Below are 27,798 nucleotides of genomic sequence, written 5' to 3'. Positions count from 1 at the left end.
ACACAGCCCCCATGTTTGGCGGCAAGTCCAGAGGAGATAATGAGAAAAAGAAAGAGGAGTCACCCTCCAGCCAGGACAGCCCCTAAGGTGTCCTGAGCTGAGGTGTCCCCCTGCCTTAGAAAATCCTCCATCTTGCTTTGGAGGATTTCCCACAATAGTATTAGGGATGTGCCACCTCCCCACAGGGAGGAGGCACAAGGAGGGTGTAGCCGCCCTCAGGGACAGTGGCCGTTGTCTACCGCCCTCCAGCCCTAAACACACCCCTAAATTGAGTTTTTAGGGGCTATCCTGAACCCAGGAAAACTGTTTTCCTGACGACCTGAACAAGAAGGAGGACTGCTGACCTGAAAGCCCCGCAGAGACGACGGAGACAACAACTGACTTGGCCTCAGCCCTACCGGCCTGTCTCCATACTCAAAGAACCAGCAACAGTGACGCCTCCAGCGGGATAAGCGACATCTGCTGACTCAGAGGACTGCCCTGCAACCCAAAGGACCAAGAAACCCCCGTGGACTGCGGCTCTCTCTAATCTACAAAGAAGAAACCATCTTTAAAGGGACTCCAGCCTCATTCCGGAAACATGAGTCCCCAACACTGTGCACCCGACGCCCCCGGCTCTAGTCCAGAGGAACCAACACTGCAGCGAGGACCACCAGGCAACTCCCACGATGTGGACACCCTGAGATGACCTCCCTGCAACCCCACGGCGACGCCTGCAGAGAGAGTCCAGAGGCTCCCTCTGACCGCGAATGCCTGGTAACAAAGAACCTGACGCCTGGAAGAAGCACTGCACCTGCAGCCCTCAGGCCCGAGAGAAACCAACTACTGATGCAGGAGTGACCAGCAGGCAGCCCTCATCATTGCCCAGTCGGTGGCTCGTCCGAGAAGCCCCCCTGTGCCCTGCCTGCATCGCCAGAGTGACCCCCAGGTCCCTCCATTGCTTTTAACGCAAAACCCAACACCTACTTTGCACACTGCACCTGGCCTCTCCTGTGCCGCTGAGGGTGTAGTTTGTGTGCCTGTTTGTGACCCCACCAGTGCTCTACAACCCTTCCCCCCCCCCCCCCCCCGGTCTGCTCCCCCAGGAGGCTAGCAGACTGGAACCGGAGCACCCCTGGTCTCCATAGGCGCCTATGTTACTTGGGCCCTACTTTGACCTCTGCACCTGACTGGCCATGTGTTGCTGGTGCTGGGTGTCTGGGGTTGACTTGAACCACCAGCGGTGGGCTGCCTATGCCCTGGAAACTGAACTTATAAGTGCTTTGCTTACCTGCTAAATTAACTTGTGCTTACCTCCCCCAGGAACTGTTGATTTTTCCAGTGTCCACTTTTAAAATAGCTTATTGCCATTTTTGACAAAGCTGTGTACATTACTGTTTACTTCAGAGGTCCATACTTACCTATGCCAAGTACGATACAATTTAGTATTTACTTGAATTCTGAATCTTGTGGCTCTAAAATAAATAAAGAAAATAATATTTTTCTATATATCATCATAAGTTTACTTTATTCGGTGCAAAAAGACCATAAAAGACATAAAATAAATAACATACAGATTTTACAATCATAAAAATGTCTAAAAACGCTGTTAATACATTTTCCGAACACCATCTATATACAAATCTATTGGCCTGGAGTTAAATCTTTGAGTGTGTGTTCTCATTTATTGCCTGTGTGTGTACAACAAATGCTTAACACTACTCTCTGATACGCCAACTGCTCGACCACACTACCACAAAATAGAGCATTAGTGTTATCTAATTTTGCCACTATCAAGCTCTAAGGAGAACCCTTGGACTCTGTGCACACTAACTCCCACTTTGAGATAGTATCTACAGAGCCAACTTCCTACAGTGCCAAATTATTCAAAGGTGTGCCCCCTAACCTGACCCAGAATTAGGAAAAGGATGCGTAAACTCTGGATAGGGGAGGAGAGGAGAATTTGGAGGAGACTAAGAACGATAGGCAATGTGGAAGGACATTGTAGGGATGCGATAAAGCTTGCTAGGGTCAGTGTTGTTTACTCTCTTTTATAAGCCAGTAGTGTTCCTCATTGTTGCATATACATTGAAAAAAAAATCCAAAATAAAGATTGTTTAAAATCAAAAAATCAGCTCTGCACCACCTGAATGAATTAATCCTTCTCAAACACTTCTTAAAACTTAAAAGTTATACAGTCTGTTTATGAATATTTCTGGAAAAGAACACAGCATAACCATCCAAAATGCCATTTATTTGTGCATCCTTCTGTAGGTGAAAGTTGCCATTCTCAAGTACATTGAAACATTAGCACAGCAAATGGATCCTGGAGACTTTGTAAACTCTAGTGAAACCCGTCTAGCAGTGTCTCGAATCATCACTTGGACAACAGAGCCCAAAAGTTCTGATGTGAGAAAGGTATGAACTTTATTTACTTCTTTTCAGTGTTCTACTTCCATAAATATATTGGTCGATGCAGTGTTTTAAAATCGAAAACATAAGTTGCATGTTACCGTAAACTATATTTGGATCTTTCCTTTATGAAAAATGGTACTTCAATGATTGAGATTGATCTCTGGTAGAAAAATAATTTCCATACTGTCTCATTTTGTACAGCAATAAGTTCTTTGACACCGTCATTCTGTGTCTCCATATTTTAGTAAGGTGTGCAGCTAATAGTGTGGTCTGTTTTTGAGAAATGTTGGGAAATTAGGGTTCTAACACAAACAATTTGTTTTCTGTCTCATTCATTATGTAATAACCAGCAGAAGAATCGCTTGTATTATGACTAAAAAATGTAGCCATCCATGAGTTGCATTTTATCTCAGATTCTGAAGACTGGTTGATGCACTTCCTTAGGTCCCTTCTCTGTTCCTTTTCTGCTTAAAGTATACTAGGTTTTCAGTGTATGAAGGCTTTCATGATGTTGCAATACATAATGTAAGATCAGTATGTATATATAGACCTTGGTAAATACCATAAGTAGAAAAGGAGTGCAGAGGATGAGTGGCTCTGTATAGGAAGAAAAACACCAAAATAAACAAAAAAAAATGCAGGAAGTTAACAGAGAAGAGGATCCCCAAAATAGCACTGTGCAAGATAAGAGCATGATTAATGTTAGGCTGTTGGTTTGCAGTGAGTTTGATAATTTCATAGACTGTCACTGCCAATTTGAAACTTCATATGCAAGGTGTTGAATTCTCTTTTGACATTCCCCATCTTCAACAATAGGATTGCCTACATTCCCTGCAGCAGGTATTCATCAAGCTACTATAATGAATGAATGTACTTTCTTTGAGGCAGTTTTTCAGTGTTTTTCATGGCTCTGCGCTTTGGCGTTGAAAGTCGTGAAAAGAAACTGACATCACAGAGCACACGTGGTGTCTTTATATGACTCCCAACGTCATCAGAGCAAGGGTACTGCTAGAAGAAAAATCTCCGGATCCATCTGATGCCTGGGGGCAATTCTAAGGTAAGGAATCTGCAACTAGAATATGTTTTTAGCAGATAAATCATTACAAAAGGTAAGTAACTTGTTCATCAGTGATGGATTTACTTATAAAAGATAGGAGAACGTTGTCTGGCTAAGTTGAGGGCCCATGTTGGCACGTCCTCGCTGAGCTTTCGGACTTGGGAAGTTCCCCCCCACCCCGAGTTAAAATGCAGCTGCAGGTGAAAGTTGAAGCTCACAAGAATTGCAGCATGAAGAAAACAAAGCTCCATCTGCTGTGGGGCAACACAAGTGGTTAAGAGATTACATTGACCTAATAGAGAAAATTATAAGGAGGGCCCCTCGTCCCTCTTCTGGTCATCAAAATAGCCATTGCAGTTCCTTGGTAGGCAAGAAGGCCCGAGGTGAGCCGAACCTAGTTGAAAAAGAGAAGATGGCTGCAGGTGCAGCCGTTCTGGTGAAGAGGGTACCTAAATCCTCCATCTGAACCAAGTACAGAAAAAAAGCATAGAAGTCATGCTCCGGGATACTTGATAGCAGTGAGACTGAGAGCAATATCTGGAGGGCCAGATTTATGTTGGAGAGCAAGCGTGGTTCTGTGTTCATATCTCAGGATGTGGTGGATGGAATGAGGCTCTACCACGCATTTAAGAGATTACCATTTTCATATTATTTTTGGATCATTTATTGATATTACTAGGAGTGACCTTTATGGAAGGTCTGTACCTTTTGTTGCCCTTGGTAAGTAAACGGATCTCACAATTACAGTTAGTTGCTAAATTAAGAACAACTATAAGAGGAGAGCTCCTTAACGCCCTCCTTCTCAGATATACAACTAAAGGTGGTTCAAAGTTTGGAATCTGTATGCCATGTAAAAACTGACAGTGGCCATTAGGCATAGAATACCTCAGCCTGAGAATATAAAACACTTTTCCAAACACATATTGAAGGACAACAGTCTGTGATGTACTTGCACACACTGCCTCAGATGGCTCCTATTATAGGTATCACCCTATCACTGTAGAGCTTCCTCATGTTCTCCTGTCAATTAAACTGAGATGAGAAGATTGTGGGCTTTCCTCTTGTAGAGATGTGCTGCTTGCGGTACACCCAATTTTCCCAACGACACCCATTGTGTTTCTTACAACTCTTAAATCTATGCTGGTATTACCATCATTGTTAAGTAGTGGCAGGGCTTGTTATTACATCTGGTGACAGATTGCATGGAGATTTTTGTATATTTGAATTAATGTGACTTCTTGCATGAATTTCCATCACCTAGTGTAACTTTAAAATCTTAAAGTTGTTTATAGAGCATGTATTATATGTAGTGAGTTTCTTTGGTAGCTGTTTCAGAGGTGTGTCATCAGAACCATTTTATAAATGGGTTTATTATATTTTTATATCATTGTACATTTGAGACTTATATTGTACTGTGGGTTTACACAATCCCCAATATTGAACTCACTCTTCGGTTTACAAATAAGTGTAATTTCTGTTCCATGCATAACTAATCTATGCATGTCTTCATGCTATGCTGCATCTTAGCAACTATTTCAGGGTTCTGATTTTTGCTGTTTGGGGGGGTGGGTGTGGTGGAGGGAGGCAGGTAGTGGGGTTGAAAGAGTACTCCTAGAAAGAATGAGTTCAGTGATAGACTATGGACCAAAAAGACGTCAACAAAAGGGAAAGCATGTGCGCAAGACTAAGTTCTTTTGTTCCACTTCTAGGGCATCTGCACAAAATCATAAAATATTTTATGCAGGTGGCTTGTTGATTGATGTGTTTGGTGAACTTGAACCTCTTGTTTCTTGGCACTACTTTTGGCTACTTTGCATTGATAGCCATTCTTTAATGGTTATTTATAGTCTCCTTACCTCCCTTTTGTTAGTGTTTTGAGGTCATTCCTTGACATGTTTACCAACGCTGAATATAACAGGGTGACCTCCCTCCTAACTTGTCTCATTGTAAGTATTGTCAGTAGCACTAAGTGTGTTTGAAGAAGTCTGAAAGACAAATTGCATGTCTTTTTATGTATGACTGGTTAGTATGTTAAACATCAGAAATTAGCCCATTGTGAATCAGATGCGACTGTCTGAGGCAATCAAATATATACAGTCCCAGCACTTGTCCTAGGTCCCCAGTTGTTACTCAAGCATGTTGTAGGAAGTTGGCTCTGTATGTGCTATTTCAAAGTAAGGAATAGCATGCACAGAGTCCAAGGGTTCCCCTTAGAGGTAAAATAGTGGTAAAAAGAGATAATACTAATGCTCTATTTTGTGGTAGTGTGGTCGAGCAGTAGGCTTATCCAAGGAGTAGTGTTAAGCATTTGTTGTACATACACATAGACAATAAATGAGGTACACACACTCAGAGACAAATCCAGCCAATAGGTTTTTATATAGAAAAATATCTTTTCTTAGTTTATTTTAAGAACCACAGGTTCAAATTCTACATGTAATAGCTCATTCGAAAGGTATTGCAGGTAAGTACTTTAGGAACTTCAAATCATCAAAATTGCATGTATACTTTTCAAGTTATTCACAAATAGCTGTTTTAAAAGTGGACACTTAGTGCAATTTTCACAGTTCCTAGGGGAGGTAAGTATTTGTTAGTTTTACCAGGTAAGTAAGACACTTACAGGGTTCAGTTCTTGGTCCAAGGTAGCCCACCGTTGGGGGTTCAGAGCAACCCCAAAGTCACCACACCAGCAGCTCAGGGCCGGTCAGGTGCAGAGTTCAAAGTGGTGCCCAAAACACATAGGCTAGAATGGAGAGAAGGGGGTGCCCCGGTTCCGGTCTGCTTGCAGGTAAGTACCCGCGTCTTCGGAGGGCAGACCAGGGGGGTTTTGTAGGGCACCGGGGGGGACACAAGTCCACACAGAAATTTCACCCTCAGCGGCGCGGGGGCGGCCGGGTGCAGTGTAGAAACAAGCGTCGGGTTCGCAATGTTAGTCTATGAGAGATCTCGGGATCTCTTCAGCGCTGCAGGCAGGCAAGGGGGGGGTTCCTCGGGGAAACCTCCACTTGGGCAAGGGAGAGGGACTCCTGGGGGTCACTTCTCCAGTGAAAGTCCGGTCCTTCAGGTCCTGGGGGCTGCGGGTGCAGGGTCTCTCCCAGGCGTCGGGACTTTAGGTTCAAAGAGTCGCGGTCAGGGGAAGCCTCGGGATTCCCTCTGCAGGCGGCGCTGTGGGGGCTCAGGGGGGACAGGTTTTGGTACTCACAGTATCAGAGTAGTCCTGGGGTCCCTCCTGAGGTGTCGGGTCTCCACCAGCCGAGTCGGGGTCGCCGGGTGCAGTGTTGCAAGTCTCACGCTTCTTGCGGGGAGCTTGCAGGGTTCTTTCAAGGCTGCTGGAAACAAAGTTGCAGCCTTTCTTGGAGCAGGTCCGCTGTCCTCGGGAGTTTCTTGTCTTTTCGAAGCAGGGGCAGTCCTCAGAGGATGTCGAGGTCGCTGGTCCCTTTGGAAGGCGTCGCTGGAGCAGGATCTTTGGAAGGCAGGAGACAGGCCGGTGAGTTTCTGGAGCCAAGGCAGTTATCGTCTTCTGGTCTTCCTCTGCAGGGGTTTTCAGCTAGGCAGTCCTTCTTCTTGTAGTTTGCAGGAATCTAATTTTCTAGGGTTCAGGGTAGCCCTTAAATACTAAATTTAAGGGCGTGTTTAGGTCTGGGGGGTTAGTAGCCAATGGCTACTAGCCCTGAGGGTGGGTACACCCTCTTTGTGTCTCCTCCCAAGGGGAGGGGGTCACAATCCTAACCCTATTGGGGGAATCCTCCATCTGCAAGATGGAGGATTTCTAAAAGTTAGAGTCACCTCAGCTCAGGACACCTTAGGGGCTGTCCTGACTGGCCAGTGACTCCTCCTTGTTATTCTCATTATTTTCTCCGGCCTTGCCGCCAAAAGTGGGGGCCGGGCCGGAGGGGGCGGGCAACTCCACTAGCTGGAGTGTCCTGCGGTGCTGTGACAAAGGGGTGAGCCTTTGAGGCTCACCGCCAGGTGTTACAGCTCCTGCCTGGGGGAGGTGTTAGCATCTCCACCCAGTGCAGGCTTTGTTACTGGCCTCAGAGTGACAAAGGCACTCTCCCCATGGGGCCAGCAACATGTCTCTAGTGTGGCAGGCTGCTGGAACTAGTCAGCCTACACAGATAGTCGGTTAAGTTTCAGGGGGCACCTCTAAGGTGCCCTCTGTGGTGTATTTTACAATAAAATGTACACTGGCATCAGTGTGCATTTATTGTGCTGAGAAGTTTGATACCAAACTTCCCAGTTTTCAGTGTAGCCATTATGGTGCTGTGGAGTTCGTGTTTGACAGACTCCCAGACCATATACTCTTATGGCTACCCTGCACTTACAATGTCTAAGGTTTTGTTTAGACACTGTAGGGGTACCATGCTCATGCACTGGTACCCTCACCTATGGTATAGTGCACCCTGCCTTAGGGCTGTAAGGCCTGCTAGAGGGGTGTCTTACCTATACTGCATAGGCAGTGAGAGGCTGGCATGGCACCCTGAGGGGAGTGCCATGTCGACTTACTCGTTTTGTCCTCACTAGCATACACAAGCTGGCAAGCAGTGTGTCTGTGCTGAGTGAGAGGTCTCCAGGGTGGCATAAGACATGCTGCAGCCCTTAGAGACCTTCCTTGGCATCAGGGCCCTTGGTACTAGAAGTACCAGTTACAAGGGACTTATCTGGATGCCAGGGTCTGCCAATTGTGGATACAAAAGTACAGGTTAGGGAAAGAACACTGGTGCTGGGGCCTGGTTAGCAGGCCTCAGCACACTTTCAATTGTAAACATAGCATCAGCAAAGGCAAAAAGTCAGGGGGCAACCATGCCAAGGAGGCATTTCCTTACACAACCCCCCCCCAAACGAAAGAGGATGAGACTAACCTTTCCCAAGAGAGTCTTCATTTTCTAAGTGGAAGAACCTGGAAAGGCCATCTGCATTGGCATGGGCAGTCCCAGGTCTGTGTTCCACTATAAAGTCCATTCCCTGTAGGGAGATGGACCACCTCAACAGTTTAGGATTTTCACCTTTCATTTGCATCAGCCATTTGAGAGGTCTGTGGTCAGTTTGAACTAGGAAGTGAGTCCCAAAGAGGTATGGTCTCAGCTTCTTCAGGGACCAAACCACAGCAAAGGCCTCCCTCTCAATGGCACTCCAACGCTGCTCCCTGGGGAGTAACCTCCTGCTAATGAAAGCAACAGGCTGGTCAAGGCCATCATCATTTGTTTGGGACAAAACTGCCCCTATCCCATGTTCAGAGGCATCAGTCTGCACAATGAACTGCTTAGAATAATCTGGAGCTTTGAGAACTGGTGCTGAGCACATTGCCTGTTTCAGGGTGTCAAAGGCCTGTTGGCATTCCACAGTCCAGTTTACTTTCTTGGGCATTTTCTTGGAGGTGAGTTCAGTGAGGGCTGTCACAATGGATCCATATCCCTTCACAAACCTCCTGTAATACCCAGTCAAGCCAAGGAATGCCCTGACTTGAGTCTGGGTTTTTGGAGCTACCCAGTCCAGAATAGTCTGGATCTTGGGTTGGAGTGGCTGAACTTGGCCTCCACCTACAAGGTGTCCCAAGTAAACCACAGTTCCCTGCCCTATCTGGCATTTGGATGCCTTGATAGAGAGGCCTGCAGATTGCAGAGCCTTCAAAACCTTCCTCAGGTGGACCAGGTGATCCTGCCAGGTGGAGCTAAAGACAGCAATATCATCCAGATAAGCTGTGCTAAAGGACTCCAAGCCAGCAAGGACTTGATTCACCAACCTTTGGAAGGTGGCAGGGGCATTCTTTAAACCAAAGGGCATAACAGTGAACTGATAATGCCCATCAGGTGTGGAGAATGCTGTCTTTTCTTTTGCTCCAGGTGCCATTTTTATTTGCCAGTACCCTGCTGTCAAGTCAAAGGTACTTAGAAATTTGGCAGCACCTAATTTATCAATGAGCTCATCAGCTCTTGGAATTGGATGGGCATCTGTCTTGGTGACAGAATTGAGCCCTCTGTAGTCCACACAAAACCTCATCTCTTTCTTTCCATCTTTGGTGTGAGGTTTGGGGACTAAGACCACTGGGCTAGCCCAGGGGCTGTCAGAGCGCTCAATTACTCCCAATTCCAGCATCTTGTGGACTTCCACCTTGATGCTTTCCTTAACATGGTCAGACTGTCTGAAGATTTTGTTTTTGACAGGCAGGCTGTCTCCTGTGTCCACATCATGGGTACACAGGTGTGTCTGACCAGGGGTTAAGGAGAAGAGTTCAGGAAACTGTTGTAGGACTCTCCTACAATCAGCTTGCTGTTGGCCAGAGAGGGTGTCTGAGTAGATCACTCCATCTACTGTACCATCTTTTGGGTCTGATGACAGAAGATCAGGGAGAGGTTCACTCTCTGCCTCCTGATCCTCATCTGTTACCATCAACAGATTGACATCAGCCCTGTCGTGGAAGAGCTTAAGGCGGTTTACATGGATCACCCTTTTGGGGCTCCTGCTTGTGCCCAGGTCCACCAAGTAGGTGACCTGACTCTTCCTCTCTAGTACTGGGTAAGGGCCACTCCATTTGTCCTGGAGTGCCCTGGGAGCCACAGGCTCCAGAACCCAGACTTTCTGCCCTGGTTGGAACTCAACCAGTGCAGCCTTTTGGTCATACCAAAACTTCTGGAGCTGTTGGCTGGCCTCAAGGTTTTTGGTTGCCTTTTCCATGTACTCTGCCATTCTAGAGCGAAGGCCACGTACATAGTCCACTATGTCCTGTTTAGGCTCATGGAGAGGTCTCTCCCAGCCTTCTTTAACAAGGGCAAGTGGTCCCCTTACAGGATGACCAAACAGAAGTTCAAAGGGTGAGAACCCTACTCCCTTCTGTGGTACCTCCCTGTAAGCGAAAAGCAGACATGGCAGGAGGACATCCCATCTCCTTTTGAGTTTTTCTGGGAGCCCCATGATCATGCCTTTTAATGTCTTGTTGAATCTCTCAACTAAGCCATTAGTTTGTGGATGGTAGGGTGTAGTGAATTTATAAGTCACTCCACACTCATTCCACATGTGCTTTAGGTATGCTGACATGAAGTTGGTACCTCTGTCAGACACCACCTCCTTAGGGAAACCCACTCTGGTAAAGATACCAATGAGGGCCTTGGCTACTGCAGGGGCAGTAGTCGACCTAAGGGGAATAGCTTCAGGATACCTGGTAGCATGATCCACTACTACCAGGATATACATATTTCCTGAGGCTGTGGGAGGTTCTAGTGGACCAACTATGTCCACACCCACTCTTTCAAAGGGCACCCCCACCACTGGAAGTGGAATGAGGGGGGCCTTTGGATGCCCACCTGTCTTACCACTGGCTTGACAGGTGGGGCAGGAGAGGCAAAACTCCTTAACCATGTTGGACATATTGGGCCAGTAGAAGTGGTTGACTAACCTCTCCCACGTCTTGGTTTGTCCCAAATGTCCAGCAAGGGGAATGTCATGGGCCAATGTTAGGATGAACTCTCTGAACAGCTGAGGCACTACCACTCTCCTAGTGGCACCAGGTTTGGGGTCTCTGGCCTCAGTGTACAGGAGCCCATCTTCCCAATAGACCCTATGTGTTCCATTTTTCTTGCCTTTGGACTCTTCAGCAGCTTGCTGCCTAAGGCCTTCAAGAGAGGGACAGGTTTCTTGTCCCTTACACAGCTCTTCCCTTGAGGGTCCCCCTGGGCCTAAGAGCTCAACCTGATAAGGTTCAAGCTCCAAAGGCTCAGTTCCCTCAGAGGGCAGAACTTCTTCCTGAGAAGAGAGGTTCCCTTTCTTTTGCTGTGTTGCAGTTGGTTTCCCAACTGACTTTCCTGTTCTCTTGGTAGGCTGGGCCATTTTTCCAGACTCCAGCTCTACTTTTTCACCCTGTGCCTTGCACTGTGCTCTTGTTTTCACACACACCAGTTCAGGGATACCCAGCATTGCTGCATGGGTTTTTAGCTCTACCTCAGCCCATGCTGAGGACTCCAGGTCATTTCCAAGCAGACAGTCCACTGGGATATTTGAGGAGACCACCACCTGTTTCAGGCCATTGACCCCTCCCCATTCTAAAGTAACCATTGCCATGGGATGTACTTTTCTCTGATTGTCAGCGTTGGTGACTGTGTAAGTTTTTCCAGTCAGGTATTGGCCAGGGGAAACCAGTTTCTCTGTCACCATGGTGACACTGGCACCTGTATCCCTCAGGCCCTCTATTCTAGTCCCATTAATTAAGAGTTGCTGTCTGTATTTTTGCATGTTAGGCGGCCAGACAGCTAGTGTGGCTAAATCCACCCCACCCTCAGAAACTAGAGTAGCTTCAGTGTGGACCCTGATTTGCTCTGGGCACACTGTTGATCCCACTTGGAGACTAGCCATACCAGTGTTACCTGGATGGGAGTTTGGAGTGGAACCTTTCTTGGGACAGGCCTTGTCTCCAGTTTGGTGTCCATGCTGTTTACAGCTATGACACCAGGCCTTTTTGGGATCAAAGTTTTTACCCTTGTACCCATTGTTTTGTGAAGAGGCTCTGGGCCCACCCTCCTGTGCAGGTTTTTGGGGGCCTGTAGAAGACTCTTTACTATTTTTAGTTTTGGTTGTCTCATCACCCTTCTGCTGGGGAGTCTTTGTGACCCCTTTCTTTTGGTCACCCCCTGTTGAAGTCTTGGACACCCTTGTCTTGACCCAATGGTCCGCCTTCTTTCCCAATTCTTGGGGAGAAATTGGTCCTAGGTCTACCAGATGCTGATGCAGTTTATCATTGAAACAATTACTTAACAGGTGTTCTTTCACAAATAAATTGTACAGCCCATCATAATTACTTACACCACTGCCTTGAATCCAACCATCTAGTGTTTTCACTGAGTAGTCAACAAAGTCAACCCAGGTCTGGCTCGAGGATTTTTGAGCCCCCCTGAACCTAATCCTGTACTCCTCAGTGGAGAATCCAAAGCCCTCAATCAGGGTACCCTTCATGAGGTCATAAGATTCTGCATCTTGTCCAGAGAGTGTGAGGAGTCTATCCCTACACTTTCCTGTGAACATTTCCCAAAGGAGAGCACCCCAGTGAGATCTGTTCACTTTTCTGGTTACACAAGCCCTCTCAAAAGCTGTGAACCATTTGGTGATGTCATCACCATCTTCATATTTAGTTACAATCCCTTTGGGGATTTTCAACATGTCAGGAGAATCTCTGACCCTATTTATGTTGCTGCCACCATTGATGGGTCCTAGGCCCATCTCTTGTCTTTCCCTCTCTATGGCTAGGATCTGTCTTTCCAAAGCCAATCTTTTGGCCATCCTGGCTAACTGGATGTCCTCTTCACTGGAGTTATCCTCAGTGATTTCAGAGTTGTTGGTCCCTCCTGTGAGGGAACCAGCATCTCTGACTATTATTTGTGGAGTCAGGGCTTGAGAAGCCCTGCTCTCCCTAAGTAGGACTGGAGGGGGGGAATTTCCCTCCAAGTCACTATCTTCATCCTCTGAGTTGCCATCCTCAGAGGGGTTGGCCTTTTCAAACTCTGCCAAAAGCTCCTGGAGCTGTACTTTGGTAGGTTTGGGGCCCATTGCTATTTTCTTTAGTTTACAGAGTGACCTTAGCTCTCTCATCTGTAGATGGAGGTAAGGTGTGGTGTCGAGTTCCACCACATTCACATCTGTGCTAGACATTATGCTTCTAAAAGTTGGAATACTTTTTAAGAATCTACAACTGGTTCTAGAATCTAATTCAAACTTTTACAAACTTTTAAACTCTAAAAGAAATGCTAAACAGGATCTAACACAAGGCCCTAGCAGGTCTTTTAAGAATTTAGAAAACTTTTCAAATTGCAAAAATCAATTTCTAATGACAATTTTGGAATTTGTCGTGTGATCAGGTATTGGCTGAGTAGTCCAGCAAATGCAAAGTCTTGTACCCCACCGCTGATCCACCAATGTAGGAAGTTGGCTCTGTATGTGCTATTTCAAAGTAAGGAATAGCATGCACAGAGTCCAAGGGTTCCCCTTAGAGGTAAAATAGTGGTAAAAAGAGATAATACTAATGCTCTATTTTGTGGTAGTGTGGTCGAGCAGTAGGCTTATCCAAGGAGTAGTGTTAAGCATTTGTTGTACATACACATAGACAATAAATGAGGTACACACACTCAGAGACAAATCCAGCCAATAGGTTTTTATATAGAAAAATATCTTTTCTTAGTTTATTTTAAGAACCACAGGTTCAAATTCTACATGTAATAGCTCATTCGAAAGGTATTGCAGGTAAGTACTTTAGGAACTTCAAATCATCAAAATTGCATGTATACTTTTCAAGTTATTCACAAATAGCTGTTTTAAAAGTGGACACTTAGTGCAATTTTCACAGTTCCTAGGGGAGGTAAGTATTTGTTAGTTTTACCAGGTAAGTAAGACACTTACAGGGTTCAGTTCTTGGTCCAAGGTAGCCCACCGTTGGGGGTTCAGAGCAACCCCAAAGTCACCACACCAGCAGCTCAGGGCCGGTCAGGTGCAGAGTTCAAAGTGGTGCCCAAAACACATAGGCTAGAATGGAGAGAAGGGGGTGCCCCGGTTCCGGTCTGCTTGCAGGTAAGTACCCGCGTCTTCGGAGGGCAGACCAGGGGGGTTTTGTAGGGCACCGGGGGGGACACAAGTCCACACAGAAATTTCACCCTCAGCGGCGCGGGGGCGGCCGGGTGCAGTGTAGAAACAAGCGTCGGGTTCGCAATGTTAGTCTATGAGAGATCTCGGGATCTCTTCAGCGCTGCAGGCAGGCAAGGGGGGGGTTCCTCGGGGAAACCTCCACTTGGGCAAGGGAGAGGGACTCCTGGGGGTCACTTCTCCAGTGAAAGTCCGGTCCTTCAGGTCCTGGGGGCTGCGGGTGCAGGGTCTCTCCCAGGCGTCGGGACTTTAGGTTCAAAGAGTCGCGGTCAGGGGAAGCCTCGGGATTCCCTCTGCAGGCGGCGCTGTGGGGGCTCAGGGGGGACAGGTTTTGGTACTCACAGTATCAGAGTAGTCCTGGGGTCCCTCCTGAGGTGTCGGGTCTCCACCAGCCGAGTCGGGGTCGCCGGGTGCAGTGTTGCAAGTCTCACGCTTCTTGCGGGGAGCTTGCAGGGTTCTTTCAAGGCTGCTGGAAACAAAGTTGCAGCCTTTCTTGGAGCAGGTCCGCTGTCCTCGGGAGTTTCTTGTCTTTTCGAAGCAGGGGCAGTCCTCAGAGGATGTCGAGGTCGCTGGTCCCTTTGGAAGGCGTCGCTGGAGCAGGATCTTTGGAAGGCAGGAGACAGGCCGGTGAGTTTCTGGAGCCAAGGCAGTTATCGTCTTCTGGTCTTCCTCTGCAGGGGTTTTCAGCTAGGCAGTCCTTCTTCTTGTAGTTTGCAGGAATCTAATTTTCTAGGGTTCAGGGTAGCCCTTAAATACTAAATTTAAGGGCGTGTTTAGGTCTGGGGGGTTAGTAGCCAATGGCTACTAGCCCTGAGGGTGGGTACACCCTCTTTGTGTCTCCTCCCAAGGGGAGGGGGTCACAATCCTAACCCTATTGGGGGAATCCTCCATCTGCAAGATGGAGGATTTCTAAAAGTTAGAGTCACCTCAGCTCAGGACACCTTAGGGGCTGTCCTGACTGGCCAGTGACTCCTCCTTGTTATTCTCATTATTTTCTCCGGCCTTGCCGCCAAAAGTGGGGGCCGGGCCGGAGGGGGCGGGCAACTCCACTAGCTGGAGTGTCCTGCGGTGCTGTGACAAAGGGGTGAGCCTTTGAGGCTCACCGCCAGGTGTTACAGCTCCTGCCTGGGGGAGGTGTTAGCATCTCCACCCAGTGCAGGCTTTGTTACTGGCCTCAGAGTGACAAAGGCACTCTCCCCATGGGGCCAGCAACATGTCTCTAGTGTGGCAGGCTGCTGGAACTAGTCAGCCTACACAGATAGTCGGTTAAGTTTCAGGGGGCACCTCTAAGGTGCCCTCTGTGGTGTATTTTACAATAAAATGTACACTGGCATCAGTGTGCATTTATTGTGCTGAGAAGTTTGATACCAAACTTCCCAGTTTTCAGTGTAGCCATTATGGTGCTGTGGAGTTCGTGTTTGACAGACTCCCAGACCATATACTCTTATGGCTACCCTGCACTTACAATGTCTAAGGTTTTGTTTAGACACTGTAGGGGTACCATGCTCATGCACTGGTACCCTCACCTATGGTATAGTGCACCCTGCCTTAGGGCTGTAAGGCCTGCTAGAGGGGTGTCTTACCTATACTGCATAGGCAGTGAGAGGCTGGCATGGCACCCTGAGGGGAGTGCCATGTCGACTTACTCGTTTTGTCCTCACTAGCATACACAAGCTGGCAAGCAGTGTGTCTGTGCTGAGTGAGAGGTCTCCAGGGTGGCATAAGACATGCTGCAGCCCTTAGAGACCTTCCTTGGCATCAGGGCCCTTGGTACTAGAAGTACCAGTTACAAGGGACTTATCTGGATGCCAGGGTCTGCCAATTGTGGATACAAAAGTACAGGTTAGGGAAAGAACACTGGTGCTGGGGCCTGGTTAGCAGGCCTCAGCACACTTTCAATTGTAAACATAGCATCAGCAAAGGCAAAAAGTCAGGGGGCAACCATGCCAAGGAGGCATTTCCTTACACATGTGTCCACACAGTCGGCTCTAAAAGCAGTCTTTTTTAATGCAGGTATAACCCAAATAAGCAGCATCAGAGTTTAGGGGTATCTTTGTAACTGTGTGTGTTAACATTCTGCATACAGGCATATCTAGTAGCTGCCATCAGTAATGTTGTAAGTGTCTTGTTTCCTATGTGGTATGAGCAGGTACTGCATTTCTGACATGGTATCCTTGCCCTTGAATATATAATGCTCTTTCACACTTACCCTTTGCCCTCCCAAATAGTATAATTCTATATCTGAAGCACTCAACCCACATTTGGGTTTGTAGATTTCTAAGTGTTGTCTAGTTTCCCCCTCCTCCAGAGTAGTCTATCATTATTCTTTTTAGTTCACCAAAGAAACATTTAGTGCCATGGTACATCCATTTTGTTTTTATCTGGGCTATAATGTGCCTGTTTTTAACAATGGTACTTTTTTCCAAAGTCACTCCGATGCCCTAATGCTTGCTTACCACTGCTTTGGTTAATTTATCTTACATTAGGTCTGCCTCAGAGTGATAGACCTCCGTGTTATTGGTTCTCTTGTTAGAGCGAGCTCTGGTAAAGCCTCTTTTGATGTTCCACCACGGTGGGTAAAGAAACCAGCAGGACTTGGCCTGATTCACCCTCTGTCCTACTGCATATCTACACCCTCCCACGTGTAATGTCTGATTCATATCTTTCTTTCCTTTTCTCAGTTATAGGAGGACATCACATCCGAGTATAGGGAAAGATATGTGCATAGCATCTACTCATATAAATGTTAAGTCCCCGTTCCTTCTCTTCTTGGTGAACTCTTCTGCTAGAAACTCCATTGCCAGAGGGAACATGAGTCCAAAGTGGGCAGCCCTTTTGTGCATCTACAGACCTGCCATTGTGTCTGATATCACTCCTTCCGATTTATGCACTTGCTGTCAGGACTGTGTACAGCAGTGCAATCCATTTCAGCACTTCTCTTTTGAAGTCCATCTTTTCAGTACTAAAAGTAAATATTGCCAATTTAGACTATCAAATATCTTTTCCATATCCACCAAAACCACAGTGGGCATCTTAGATTGGGCTGAATGTTCATTGTAGTGTTTGTGGTGGGTGTAAATCGAGACTGATTCTGGTGCACCAGATTGCTACTAATGTCCAGAGGGTCTCAGTTCGGCTTAAGTAGTGAGACTGTAAACATCTTTATATATATATGTGTTCGGTGGCATGTGTAGCTGCAGATACACATGCTGTGCATTACCCTTCCACCTTAGTGTTGGGCTCGGAGTGTTACAAGTTGTTTTTCTTCGAAGAAGTCTTTTCGAGTCACAAGACCGAGTGACTCCTCCCTTTCGGCTCCATTGCGCATGGGCATCGACTCCATCTTAGATTGTTTTCTTTCCGCCATCGGGTTCGGACGTGTTCCTTTTCGCTCCGCATTTCGAATTGGGAAAGTTAGCTAAATTATCGAAAATTCGACAGTATTGTTATAGTTCGGTACCGACATCAAGAGCGCTCCGGCGGCCCTTTGGGGCTTCCGTTCTTCACCGAGGCCTGGTCGGTCCGACCACACCCGTCATCGAAGATTAATGGACCGGACCCCCTTCCGCTTCTGTCCTAAGTGTCATTCGAAGTATCCTTACACAGACCAGCACCTGGTCTGTATAAGGATCGAAAAGAAGGTGCCCAAACATCGGCACCGAAAAAGGCCAGGGATTTGCCGAAGACTTCCGACTCCGGTCAAGATTCCAGCACCGAACGATCTCGACACCGAGAGTTCGACTCACCCAAGGTGAGAAAAATATCGTCGGAACAGAAAAAGACTTTTTCGGAAACATCGGTACCGAAAAAAGCGGCTTCAGAGCCGAAAAGAAGCTCTTACACCGAAGAGCAAGGACTTTCCAGCCAAATGCATGAAAAACACAGATTTGAGCAGGAAATAAGTATGGATGAACCAGACCATACGCAAAGGAGGTTGATATCCAGAAAGAGACTGGAAAAATACAAACTCTTCCTCCAATTAAAACCAAAAGAAAACTGGCATTTCAGGAGACAGAAATGCAGGCGAAGGTGGCCAGAGAAAATTCCCCACTACACTCACCACAACTGTCTCCGGTGGGAACACCGCCAATGCAGTCACCTACGCATATAGGGATATGACACAGGATGATCCTGATGCATGGGACTTATATGATGCACCAGTATCAGATAACAGTCCGGATTGTTACCCAACAAAGCCGTCACCTCCAGAGGACAGTACTGCATATACGCAGGTACTATCCAGGGCAGCTACGTTCCACAATGTAGCAATGCATTCTGAGCCTGTGGAGGATTTCTTAACACTCTATCACTCCTACCTTACCCTCTGTGGGAAAACAATCTAAGATGGAGTTGATGCCCATGCGCAATGGAGCCGAAGCGGAGGAGTCACTCGATCCTGTGACTCGAAAAGACTTCTTCGAAGAAAAACAACTTGTAACACTCTGAGCCCAACACTAGATGGCAGGACCTATGAATAACATGTGAATCTGCAGCGGAACATGCCACGAACAGATGTACACTGGGTAAGTGACATTTTCCGTGTGTGTGTGTGTGTGTGTGTGTGTGTGTGTGTGTGTGTGTGTGTGTGTGTGTGTGTGTATATATATATATATATGTTCGATGGCATGTGTAGCTGCAGATACACATGCTTTGCACATCCCGCCATCTAGTGTTGGGCTCAGAGTGCTACAAGTTGTTTTTCTTCAAAGAAGTCTTTTCTAGTCACGAGATCGAGGGACTCCTCCCCCTTCGGCTCCATTGCGCATGGGCGTCGACTCCATCTTAGATTGTTTTCCCCGCAGAGGGTGAGGTAGGAGTTGTGTATTATAGTAATAGTGCCCATGCAATGGAGTAAATATGTATGTACATAATGTGGTCTAAAGTGATATATTTACAAATGTTCAAGATCAACTTCGAAACGGCTACAGGCTCCCGGGGAGGCGGGTGGGCGCATGTGAATCTGCAGCGTCCCATGCCACGAACAGATGTACACTGGGTAAGTGACATTTTCCGTTCGATGGCATGTGTAGCTACAGATACACATGCTTTGCATAGACTAGTAAGCAGTTATCTCCCCAAAAGCGGTGGTTCAGCCTGTAGGAGTTGAAGTTGTTTGAAACAAAGTTCGTAGTACTGCTTGGCCTACTGTGGCTTGTTGTGCTGTTAACACATCCACGCAGTAGTGCTTGGTAAACGTATGAGGCGTAGACCATGTGGCTGCCTTACATATTTCAGTCATTGGAATGTTTCCTAAAAAGGCCATAGTAGCACCTTTCTTTCTAGTTGAGTGTGCCTTTGGTGTAATAGGCAGTTGTCTTTTTGCTTTTTTTTCTTCGAAGAAGTCTATTCGAGTCACGAGATCGAGGGACTCCTCCCCTTTCGGCTCCATTGCGCATGGGTGTCGACTCCATCTTAGATTGTTTTCTTTCTGCCATCGGGTTCGGACGTGTTCCTCTTCTCTCCGTGTTTCGGTTCGGAAAGTTAGTTAAATCTCAGAAAACGCGACGGTATTGTTTGCGTTTGGTATCTGGTTAGTTATTAGCAGATCGACACCGAATAAAAGAAGAGCTCCGGTAGCCTTTCGGGGCTTCCATTCCCCGGCGGGGCCTGGTCGGCCCGACCACGTGCGTCTTCAAGGCTCATGGAACGGACCCCATTCCGCTTCTGACCCGAATGCCACAATAAGTATCCTTACACAGACCAACATTTGGTCTGTAATTTGTGTTTGTCACCCGAACACAAAGATTATACCTGCGAGGCCTGTCGGGCATTCTGTCGAAAAAGACGCTACGGGACCGGAGAGCTCGAAGGCTTCAAATGGCGTCGACGCCGTCAGGACATCACGACGTCGAAGAAGAGGAGACTTTCTCCATTCCAGACTCTGACGAGGCCGAAAGTGAGCAGCCGGCGAAAACCGTGAGTAAAACTGCCCCGGCCAAGACTCACACCAAAATAATGAAAGCCCAGGGGACGCCACCGCCGGCAGGCCATGGCTTAACCCGGAAACACGGTGACCAACCATCGGCACCGAAAAAGGGCACACACGTGTCAAGGACATCCGACTCCGGTCGAGATACCGGCACAGACCATACTCAGCACCGAGATTCAGGCTCCGACCAAACTCGACACCGAGATACCGGCTCCGACCAAAGTCGGCAACGAGAGATCGGCACCCCGAAACCAAAAAAGGTGGCTTCGGAGCCGAAAAAGACTGCGGAAAAACTTTCAGTGCCGAAACACTCAGCCTCGGAGCCGAAACAGAGCTCATATTCCAAAGAACAAGGCCTTTCATCTCAACTATAAGGTCATAAATTTGAACAAGAATTGGAGCTGGCAGAACCACACTATACACAAAGAAGGCTCCATATTCAAAAAGACACAGGGAAAATAAGAACTCTTCCCCCTATTAAAATGAAAAGGAAACTTGCTTTCCAACAAACAGCCAAAAGCAAAAGTGGCTAAAGAAAAAACTCCACCACGTTTTTCGCCACAACCATCGCCACTACACTCACCACAACTGTCACCAATTGCAACACCCCCAATGATGCAATCTCCAACGCACACAGGGATGAGTCAGGATGACCCCGATGCATGGGATCTATGCGATGCACCAGTATCTGACAATAGTTCAGATTGCTACGCAGCAGGACCGTCACCACCAGAAGACAGTATTGCTTACATGCAGGTGGTGTCCAGAGCAGCTACTTTTCACAATTTAGCACTGCATACTGAACCTATTGAGGATGACTTTTTATTTAATACTCTATCATCAACACACAGCCAGTACCAGAGTCTGCCGATGTTACCAGGGATGTTAAAACACGCAAAACAAGTGTTTCAAGACCCCGTAAAATGCAGGCCCATTACACCTAGGGTGGAAAAGAAGTACAAGCCTCCCCCTACGGACCCAGTGTACATCACGCAACAACTAACACCTGACTCAGTGGTAGTAGGCGCAGCCCGCAAAAGGGCAAACTCACAGACTTCTGGAGATGCACCACCTCCGACAAAGAAAGTCGAAAGTTTGATGCCGCGGGGAAAAGGGTTGCAGCACAGGCAGCCAATCAATGGCGCATTGCCAATTCACAGGCTTTATTGGCAAGATATGACAGGGCTCATTGGGATGAAATGCAGCATTTTATTGAACATCTTCCCAAGGAGTTCCAAAAGCGTGCACAGCAAGTGGTAGAAGAGGGCCAAAGTATCTCCAATAATCAGATACGTTCGGCTATAGACGCAGCGGACACAGCCGCCAGAACTGTAAACACAGCGGTCACTATTCGGAGACACGCATGGCTCCGCACCTCCTGATTTAAGCCAGAGACCCAGCAGGCCGTGCTTAATATGCCCTTTAATGGACAACAGTTGTTTGGGCCGGAGGTGGATACAGCTATAGAGAAGCTAAAAAAGGACACGGACGCGGCCAAAGCCATGGGCACGCTCTACTCCCCACAGAGCAGAGGCACCTTTAGGAAGCCACACTTTTTAGAGGGGGGTTTCGAGCCCAAAGCACAGAACCTTCAACCTCACAGGCCAGACCCACATACCAGGACCAGTACCAAAGAGGAGGATTTCGGGGACAGTATAGAGGTGGACAGTTCCTTAAAGCAAGAGGAAAATTCCAAGGCCCAAAAACCCCACAAAATAAACAGTGACTTCAATGTCACAAATCCCCAACACATAACACCAGTGGGGAGGAGACTCCCAGATTATTACAAAAATTGGGAAGAAATAACTAGAGACTCATGGGTCCTAGACATTATCCAACATGGTTATTGCATAGAATTCCTACAATTACCACCAAATGTGCCTCCAAAAGCACACAACATGTCCAAACAGCACTTGGATCGGTTACAACTAGAAGTCCAAGTGTTGTTACAGAAAGAAGCAATATAACTAGTACCCAACCATCAGAAAGGAACAGGTGTTTATTCACTGTATTTTCTAATACCAAAAAAAGGACAAAACACTGAGACCCATCTTAGATCTCAGAACACTAAATCTTTACATCAGATCAGATCACTTTCACATGGTAACACTTCAAGACGTGATTCCCTTGCTCAAACAACAAGACTACATGTCAACATTAGGCCTCAAGGATGCTTACTTCCATATACCCATACATCCTTCACACAGGAAATACTTAAGGTTTGTAATCCAAGGAGTACATTACCAATTCAAAGTATTACCATTCGGGATAACAACAGCTCCAAGGGTATTTACAAAATGCCTTGCAGTAGTAGCCGCACCTATCAGAAGACAGCACATACACGTATTCCCGTATCTAGACGATTGGTTAATAAAAACCAACACTCAGAAACAGTGTCTTCAACACACGAAGTACGTCATAGAAACCCTTCACAAACTAGGGTTCTCAATAAACTACCTAAAATCACACTTACAACCGTGTCAAATACAACAATACTTAGGAGCAACAATCAACACAAAAAAAGGGATTGCCACTCCAAGTCCACAAAGAGTACAAGCATTCCAAAACGTAATACAAAGCATGCACCCAAACCAACAGTATCAAGTAAGGTTAGTGTTGAAACTTCTAGGCATGATGTCTTCATGTATAGCCATTGTCCCAAACGCAAGATTACACATGCGGCCCTTACAGCAGTGCCTAGAGACACAATGGACACAAGCACTGGGTCAGCTTCAAGATCTAGTGTTGATAGAACGCCAAACACACACCTCGCTTCAATGGTGGAATCCTATAAATTTAAACCAAGGGCGGCCATTTCAAGGCCCAGTGCCTCAAAAAGTGATCACAACAGGGTGGGGAGCACACCTCAACCAACACAGCATCCAGGGACAATGGGACACTCAACAAAAGCAACTTCATATAAATCAACTAGAACTACTAGCAGTGTTTCTAGCATTGAAAGCATTTCAACCTTTGATAGCCCACAAACATATTCTTGTCAAAACAGACAACATGACAACAATGTATTACTTAAACAAACAGGGAGGGACACACTCATCACAGCTGTGTCTCTTAGCACAAAAGATTTGGCATTGGGCAATTCACATTCGCCTAATAGCGCAGTACATCCCAGGAATTCAAAACCAGTTGGCAGACAATCTCAGTCGAGATCACCAACAGACCCACGAATGGGAACTTCATCCCCAGATACTGCAAACTTACTTCCAAAACTGGGGAACACCGCAAATAGACCTATTTGCAACAAAAGAAAATGCAAAATGCCAAAACTTCGCATCCAGATACCCACACCCTCACTCCAAGGGCAATGCGTTATAGATGAGTTGGTCAGGGATATTTGCTTACGCTTTTCCCCCTCTCCCACTCCTTCTGTATCTAGTAAACAAATTGAGTCAAAACAAACTCAAACTAATGCTAGTAGCACCAACTTGGGCACGCCAACCATAGTACACAACACTACTAGACCTATCAGTAGTACCTCATATCAAGCTACCAAACAAACCAGATCTGTTAACTCAACACAAACAACAGATCAGACACCCGAACCCAGCATCGCTCTATCTAGCGATCTGGCTCCTGAAGTCTTAGAGTTTGGACATCTAGACCTTACACAAGAATGTATGGAGGTCATTAAACAGGCTAGGAAACCTACTACAAGACATTGTTACGCAAATAAATGGAAACAATTTGTTTATTACTGTCATAATAATCAAATTCAACCATTACACGCGTCCATAAAAAACATTGTAAGCTACGTACTACACTTACAAAAGTCTAAGCTAGCTTTTTCGTCCATTAAAATACATCTCACAGCAATTTCTGCCTACCTGCAAATTACACATTCAACATCACTCTTTAGAATCCCAGTCATAAAAGCATTTATGGAGGGTCTAAAAAGAATCATTCCCCCAAGAACACCACCAGTTCCTTCGTGGAACCTTAATATTGTATTAACACGACTCATGGGTCCACCATTTGAACCCATGCACTCTTGTGAGATGCAATACTTAACATGGAAAGTAGCCTTCCTAATAGCTATCACATCTCTTAGAAGAGTAAGTGAAATACAAGCATTTACCATACAAGAACCCTTTATACAAATACACAAACAAAGTGGTTCTACGCACAAATCCCAAAATTTTTACCAAAGGTTATATCACTGTTCCACTTAAATCAAACAGTGGAACTCCCAGTATTTTTTCCACAAACAGACTCTGTAGCTGAAAGAGCATTACATACATTAGACATAAAAAGAGCACTAATGTATTACATTGATAGAACCAAACAATTTCGCAAAACAAAACAATTGTTTGTAGCTTTTCAAAAACCTCATACAGGCAATCCAATATCCAAACAAGGCATTGCCAGATGGATAGTTAAGTGTATTCAAACCTGTTATCTTAAAGCAAAGAGAGAACTGCCTATTACACCAAAGGCACACTCCACTAGAAAGAGAGGCGCCACCATGGCCTTTCTAGGAAATATAGAAATTGTGTCTCATGCCACAAACAGATGTACACTGGGTAAGTGACATTTTCCATGTATATATATATATATATATATATATATATATATATATATATATATATATACACACACACACACACACACATACTACTTATACACAATGCAAAGCTAAGAAATAAGAATTAAAAATACATCACCATGGGGCTTGTCGATTCCATCATCTCTTTGCCAACGGCAAGTCGTGAACCTAACCAACTGCGAGAACTACCCAATGGACTCCAGGCGAAGGAGTCCCCTCCCTGGAAATAGTTCATTCTATCCCCAGTGGTCAAGCTCACCTCTTACATACCTTAATTCTAGAAAATTCACCCTCCCCTACAGCGAGTTGTTGTTCAACTGTTGGCCTTACCAGGTCAGTATTGAAAAGGACACACTAGAGGTTGGCCAAGTCCAATCTTTTGTACTCTTCACTCCCCCATGTTATTTACTCATCCTTCTATGAGAAAGAGCAAAAACACATGACAGTGTGTGAAGCTAACCACAAAATGGAGTCAGTGGCCATTATGGAGCTCAGGGTAAACTACAGATAGCATTGCACATTTTCCTGCCAATTCTCTTGTGGCCCAGGGTTTTCAAAGAAATGCCATTCAGTCCTATCTGTTGTTCTCAGTATTCTTGAGAAGAGCAGGAGGCATTTCAGTCCCTTCGTTCAACTTCTAGGAACTTATTCTTTTGTTGCTGGTCTGGAACTGTGAAGTCTGAGAACAAAAGTAGATTATTTTTTTTCCCCAAATGTAGGCACCAGGATTCCGTGCTGTCTGAAGTAGAAAATTCCAATCGCTGTAATTTAGTGGGCCTACTATTAATTGTCTGGGGAGAGGGATCTGGTTTTAAAGGTGTGCTTGGGATCCTGTGTGCTCATTTCACTGTAAACAGTTTAGAGACACTCTTGAGTGGCACCTTACTCTGCAACCTCTTTTCAAGGTACAATTCCATGTTCAGCCCCTCTGTTCTTTCTGGCAGTCCAGAATTTATAATTGTATGTTATTTCCCCAGGTGCTCCTCCTAGAGTCTTTGGCCCTGTACACCAAGAATTAGATTTGCTCTGCCAGCCAGACACATGTGGCTTTAGTTTTTTTTCATAGGAAGGCAAATCAAGGCTAGTTTTGTCTCTATTTCCTTTGGATAACTGAGATTGCTATGCCCTCAACATGCCTAAAACCAGTGCAACAATGTCTATTATGCACTCCAGTGCCTACTTTGTTTCTCTTATTGTTGATAGTATAACCTCTAATTTGTCTGTTTGCGATTGGGTGGTGCTGTCTTATGCATGTTATATACCAATGGGCGCTTTTCAATGTGCTGTCCTGCTTGTTTGCTTCCACAGTAGGTGTGTGTTATGTATCTTTGGGTTTGACCATATTGCCTCTTTCTATCCTTGGGCTATTCGTGTGTGGTTTGTATAACCCTCTTTTAGTCTATGGGTTTTGCACAAGATGTTCCCCGTCTCTCACCTACCACCAGATTTTTCCCTTTAATCAAGTATAAAGTTTGATAGAGATGTAAATTCTCAGTATGGAGTTCTAAAACGTTGAATGTCACCGTAGCCCTTCTTATATTATGGCCGGGAAGTATTCTGTATTTGTACCTTAGTCTCTTTGCTCTGGGCCTGCTTATTTGCTTTAAAGCACTAGTGCTGTCCCTCATATGGCTGGTGCTGTTCCTCAGGAGGTGGGTGACCCATCCAGGCTATTACTTTCCCCTTGCATGAGCCATCCCAAGACCTCAAACCACACTTAATAGTGAGCCTCCTGTTGTCTCCAGGGCCCATCTGTTGCTTCCCTACTTGGTTGATTGTAATTATGAGCACTTTCTGCGCTCTCCTTCCATTAGAGCCTGCATATGCACACCCATTCTGCATCTCTCCGGTTCTGCTCACCTACCAAGGCTCCCTTACTGGCTTATGTATGCAGCCTCACAGTACTTTTTTAGGTTGCATTCTCACATCTGTTGCTTGGGTCAGGTTAGATTTGTTTTGTCTCAGCAGTGATCTTGTGTCCGATGCTTTAGATTGCACAGCCCTGATTTAGATGTGCGTAAAGGGGGGATAGAGCAGGATAATTTTGGGCCTGTGGGAACCTAACCACTGAACATTTATTCAGCCATTTTACCTGACTACAACCCTACCATTATTTGTAGGACTGCGCTTATACTGAACTGTTAAAGAATTTGCTTTCGCTTCAGAATCTTGGTGCTGCTTCATTATTTGCTACAACTATAGTTCATACAATTCCTTCAGTTAGAATGTGCTGAGGAAAACCAAATTACCACCAGTTAGTCCAGATTTGTGAATGTGATCTTTATGGTTAACATGCCAAACTGTGAAATTGCAGAATCATTGTTCAGTAACCTTCTGTTTATAAAGATTGTAGTGTTTCTGGACTGTATCAGTTATGTATTGCTGCGTTTGTATATTTACAGCTGAAGGAAATTGATGTCATGATCTACGCAACATGTGCCTACATGGGCTACAGTCACAAATTGAAGTTCTGCTTTAAGTGTGCATTCATGTAACCCAGAGAAATCCGGACATGGGAGGTGAAGATTAATGTTGCTGAGCATGTGAAGAGCCTGCATTCAAAGCCAGTTCCACTTCACATCAAGGGGCCATTCCTGGTCATACTGTCATTTCTATGCAAATTTTTGTTCACACTCAAAATCTTCCTATAAAACTGAAAAGGTGCTATAAGCAACCCTCATCCCACTAATTTAAGTCTGACAAGGAGTCACAAGGCCGACACTCAAATGGTATGCCTCCTTCTGACTTCAAACCAATCTCATATTTGGTCCTGGCGCAACTGAATTGCCTGCCTTCAACCTTGCAGTAGACAGCGACCTTCATAGAAGCCATTCTGCAAATCTTACAGATACTACCGGCTCCCAATGAGGCACCTTTGGATCACAGGGGCTTCTGGTTGGACTTCTGCCAGCAGACCTTCTCTGAATGAACAGTCCTCTTGCCCCTATTGCCCTGGAAGCCAGTCCAGATTTTCACTTCTGGGCCCCAGGGCCCATGGCAGTGCTGACACTAAATCCAGCTGTGATGCCATCCTGTGACCCGTAATCACATTGATCTGCGCCATGCCTTTGATGCGTTATGAAACAAAGAGGACACTGCCAGACATTCTACCTTCCACAGTCCCTCCATGACAGTATTATCAGAGTCTATAGGCCATTTTTTACTCCAGCTCTAATGTGGTCCAGGGCATTCCTAATGTGCCTAAAGACACTGATAAGACAATTTCCTTCTCTT

The 27,798-nt window shown here is 46.0% G+C and overlaps 1 protein-coding gene across 50 annotated transcripts in view; it reads left to right on the top strand.

Annotated features, from left to right (window-relative positions):
- CLASP2 (cytoplasmic linker associated protein 2) overlaps positions 1–27,798 on the top strand; it is a 1,425,897-nt gene that overhangs the window by 1,173,060 nt on the left and 225,039 nt on the right. For all 50 annotated transcript variants that reach the window (XM_069214594.1, XM_069214706.1, XM_069214671.1 and 47 more), the window contains one exon: positions 2,254–2,397. In XM_069214594.1, coding sequence (XP_069070695.1) covers positions 2,254–2,397 — 144 coding nt within the window. The remainder of the gene's footprint in view (positions 1–2,253; positions 2,398–27,798) is intronic.

The sequence above is a fragment of the Pleurodeles waltl genome, chromosome 2_1 (genome assembly GCF_031143425.1).
Source record: "Pleurodeles waltl isolate 20211129_DDA chromosome 2_1, aPleWal1.hap1.20221129, whole genome shotgun sequence".
NCBI lineage: Eukaryota > Metazoa > Chordata > Amphibia > Caudata > Salamandridae > Pleurodeles > Pleurodeles waltl.
This window is presented reverse-complemented; position numbering and strand designations above follow the sequence as displayed.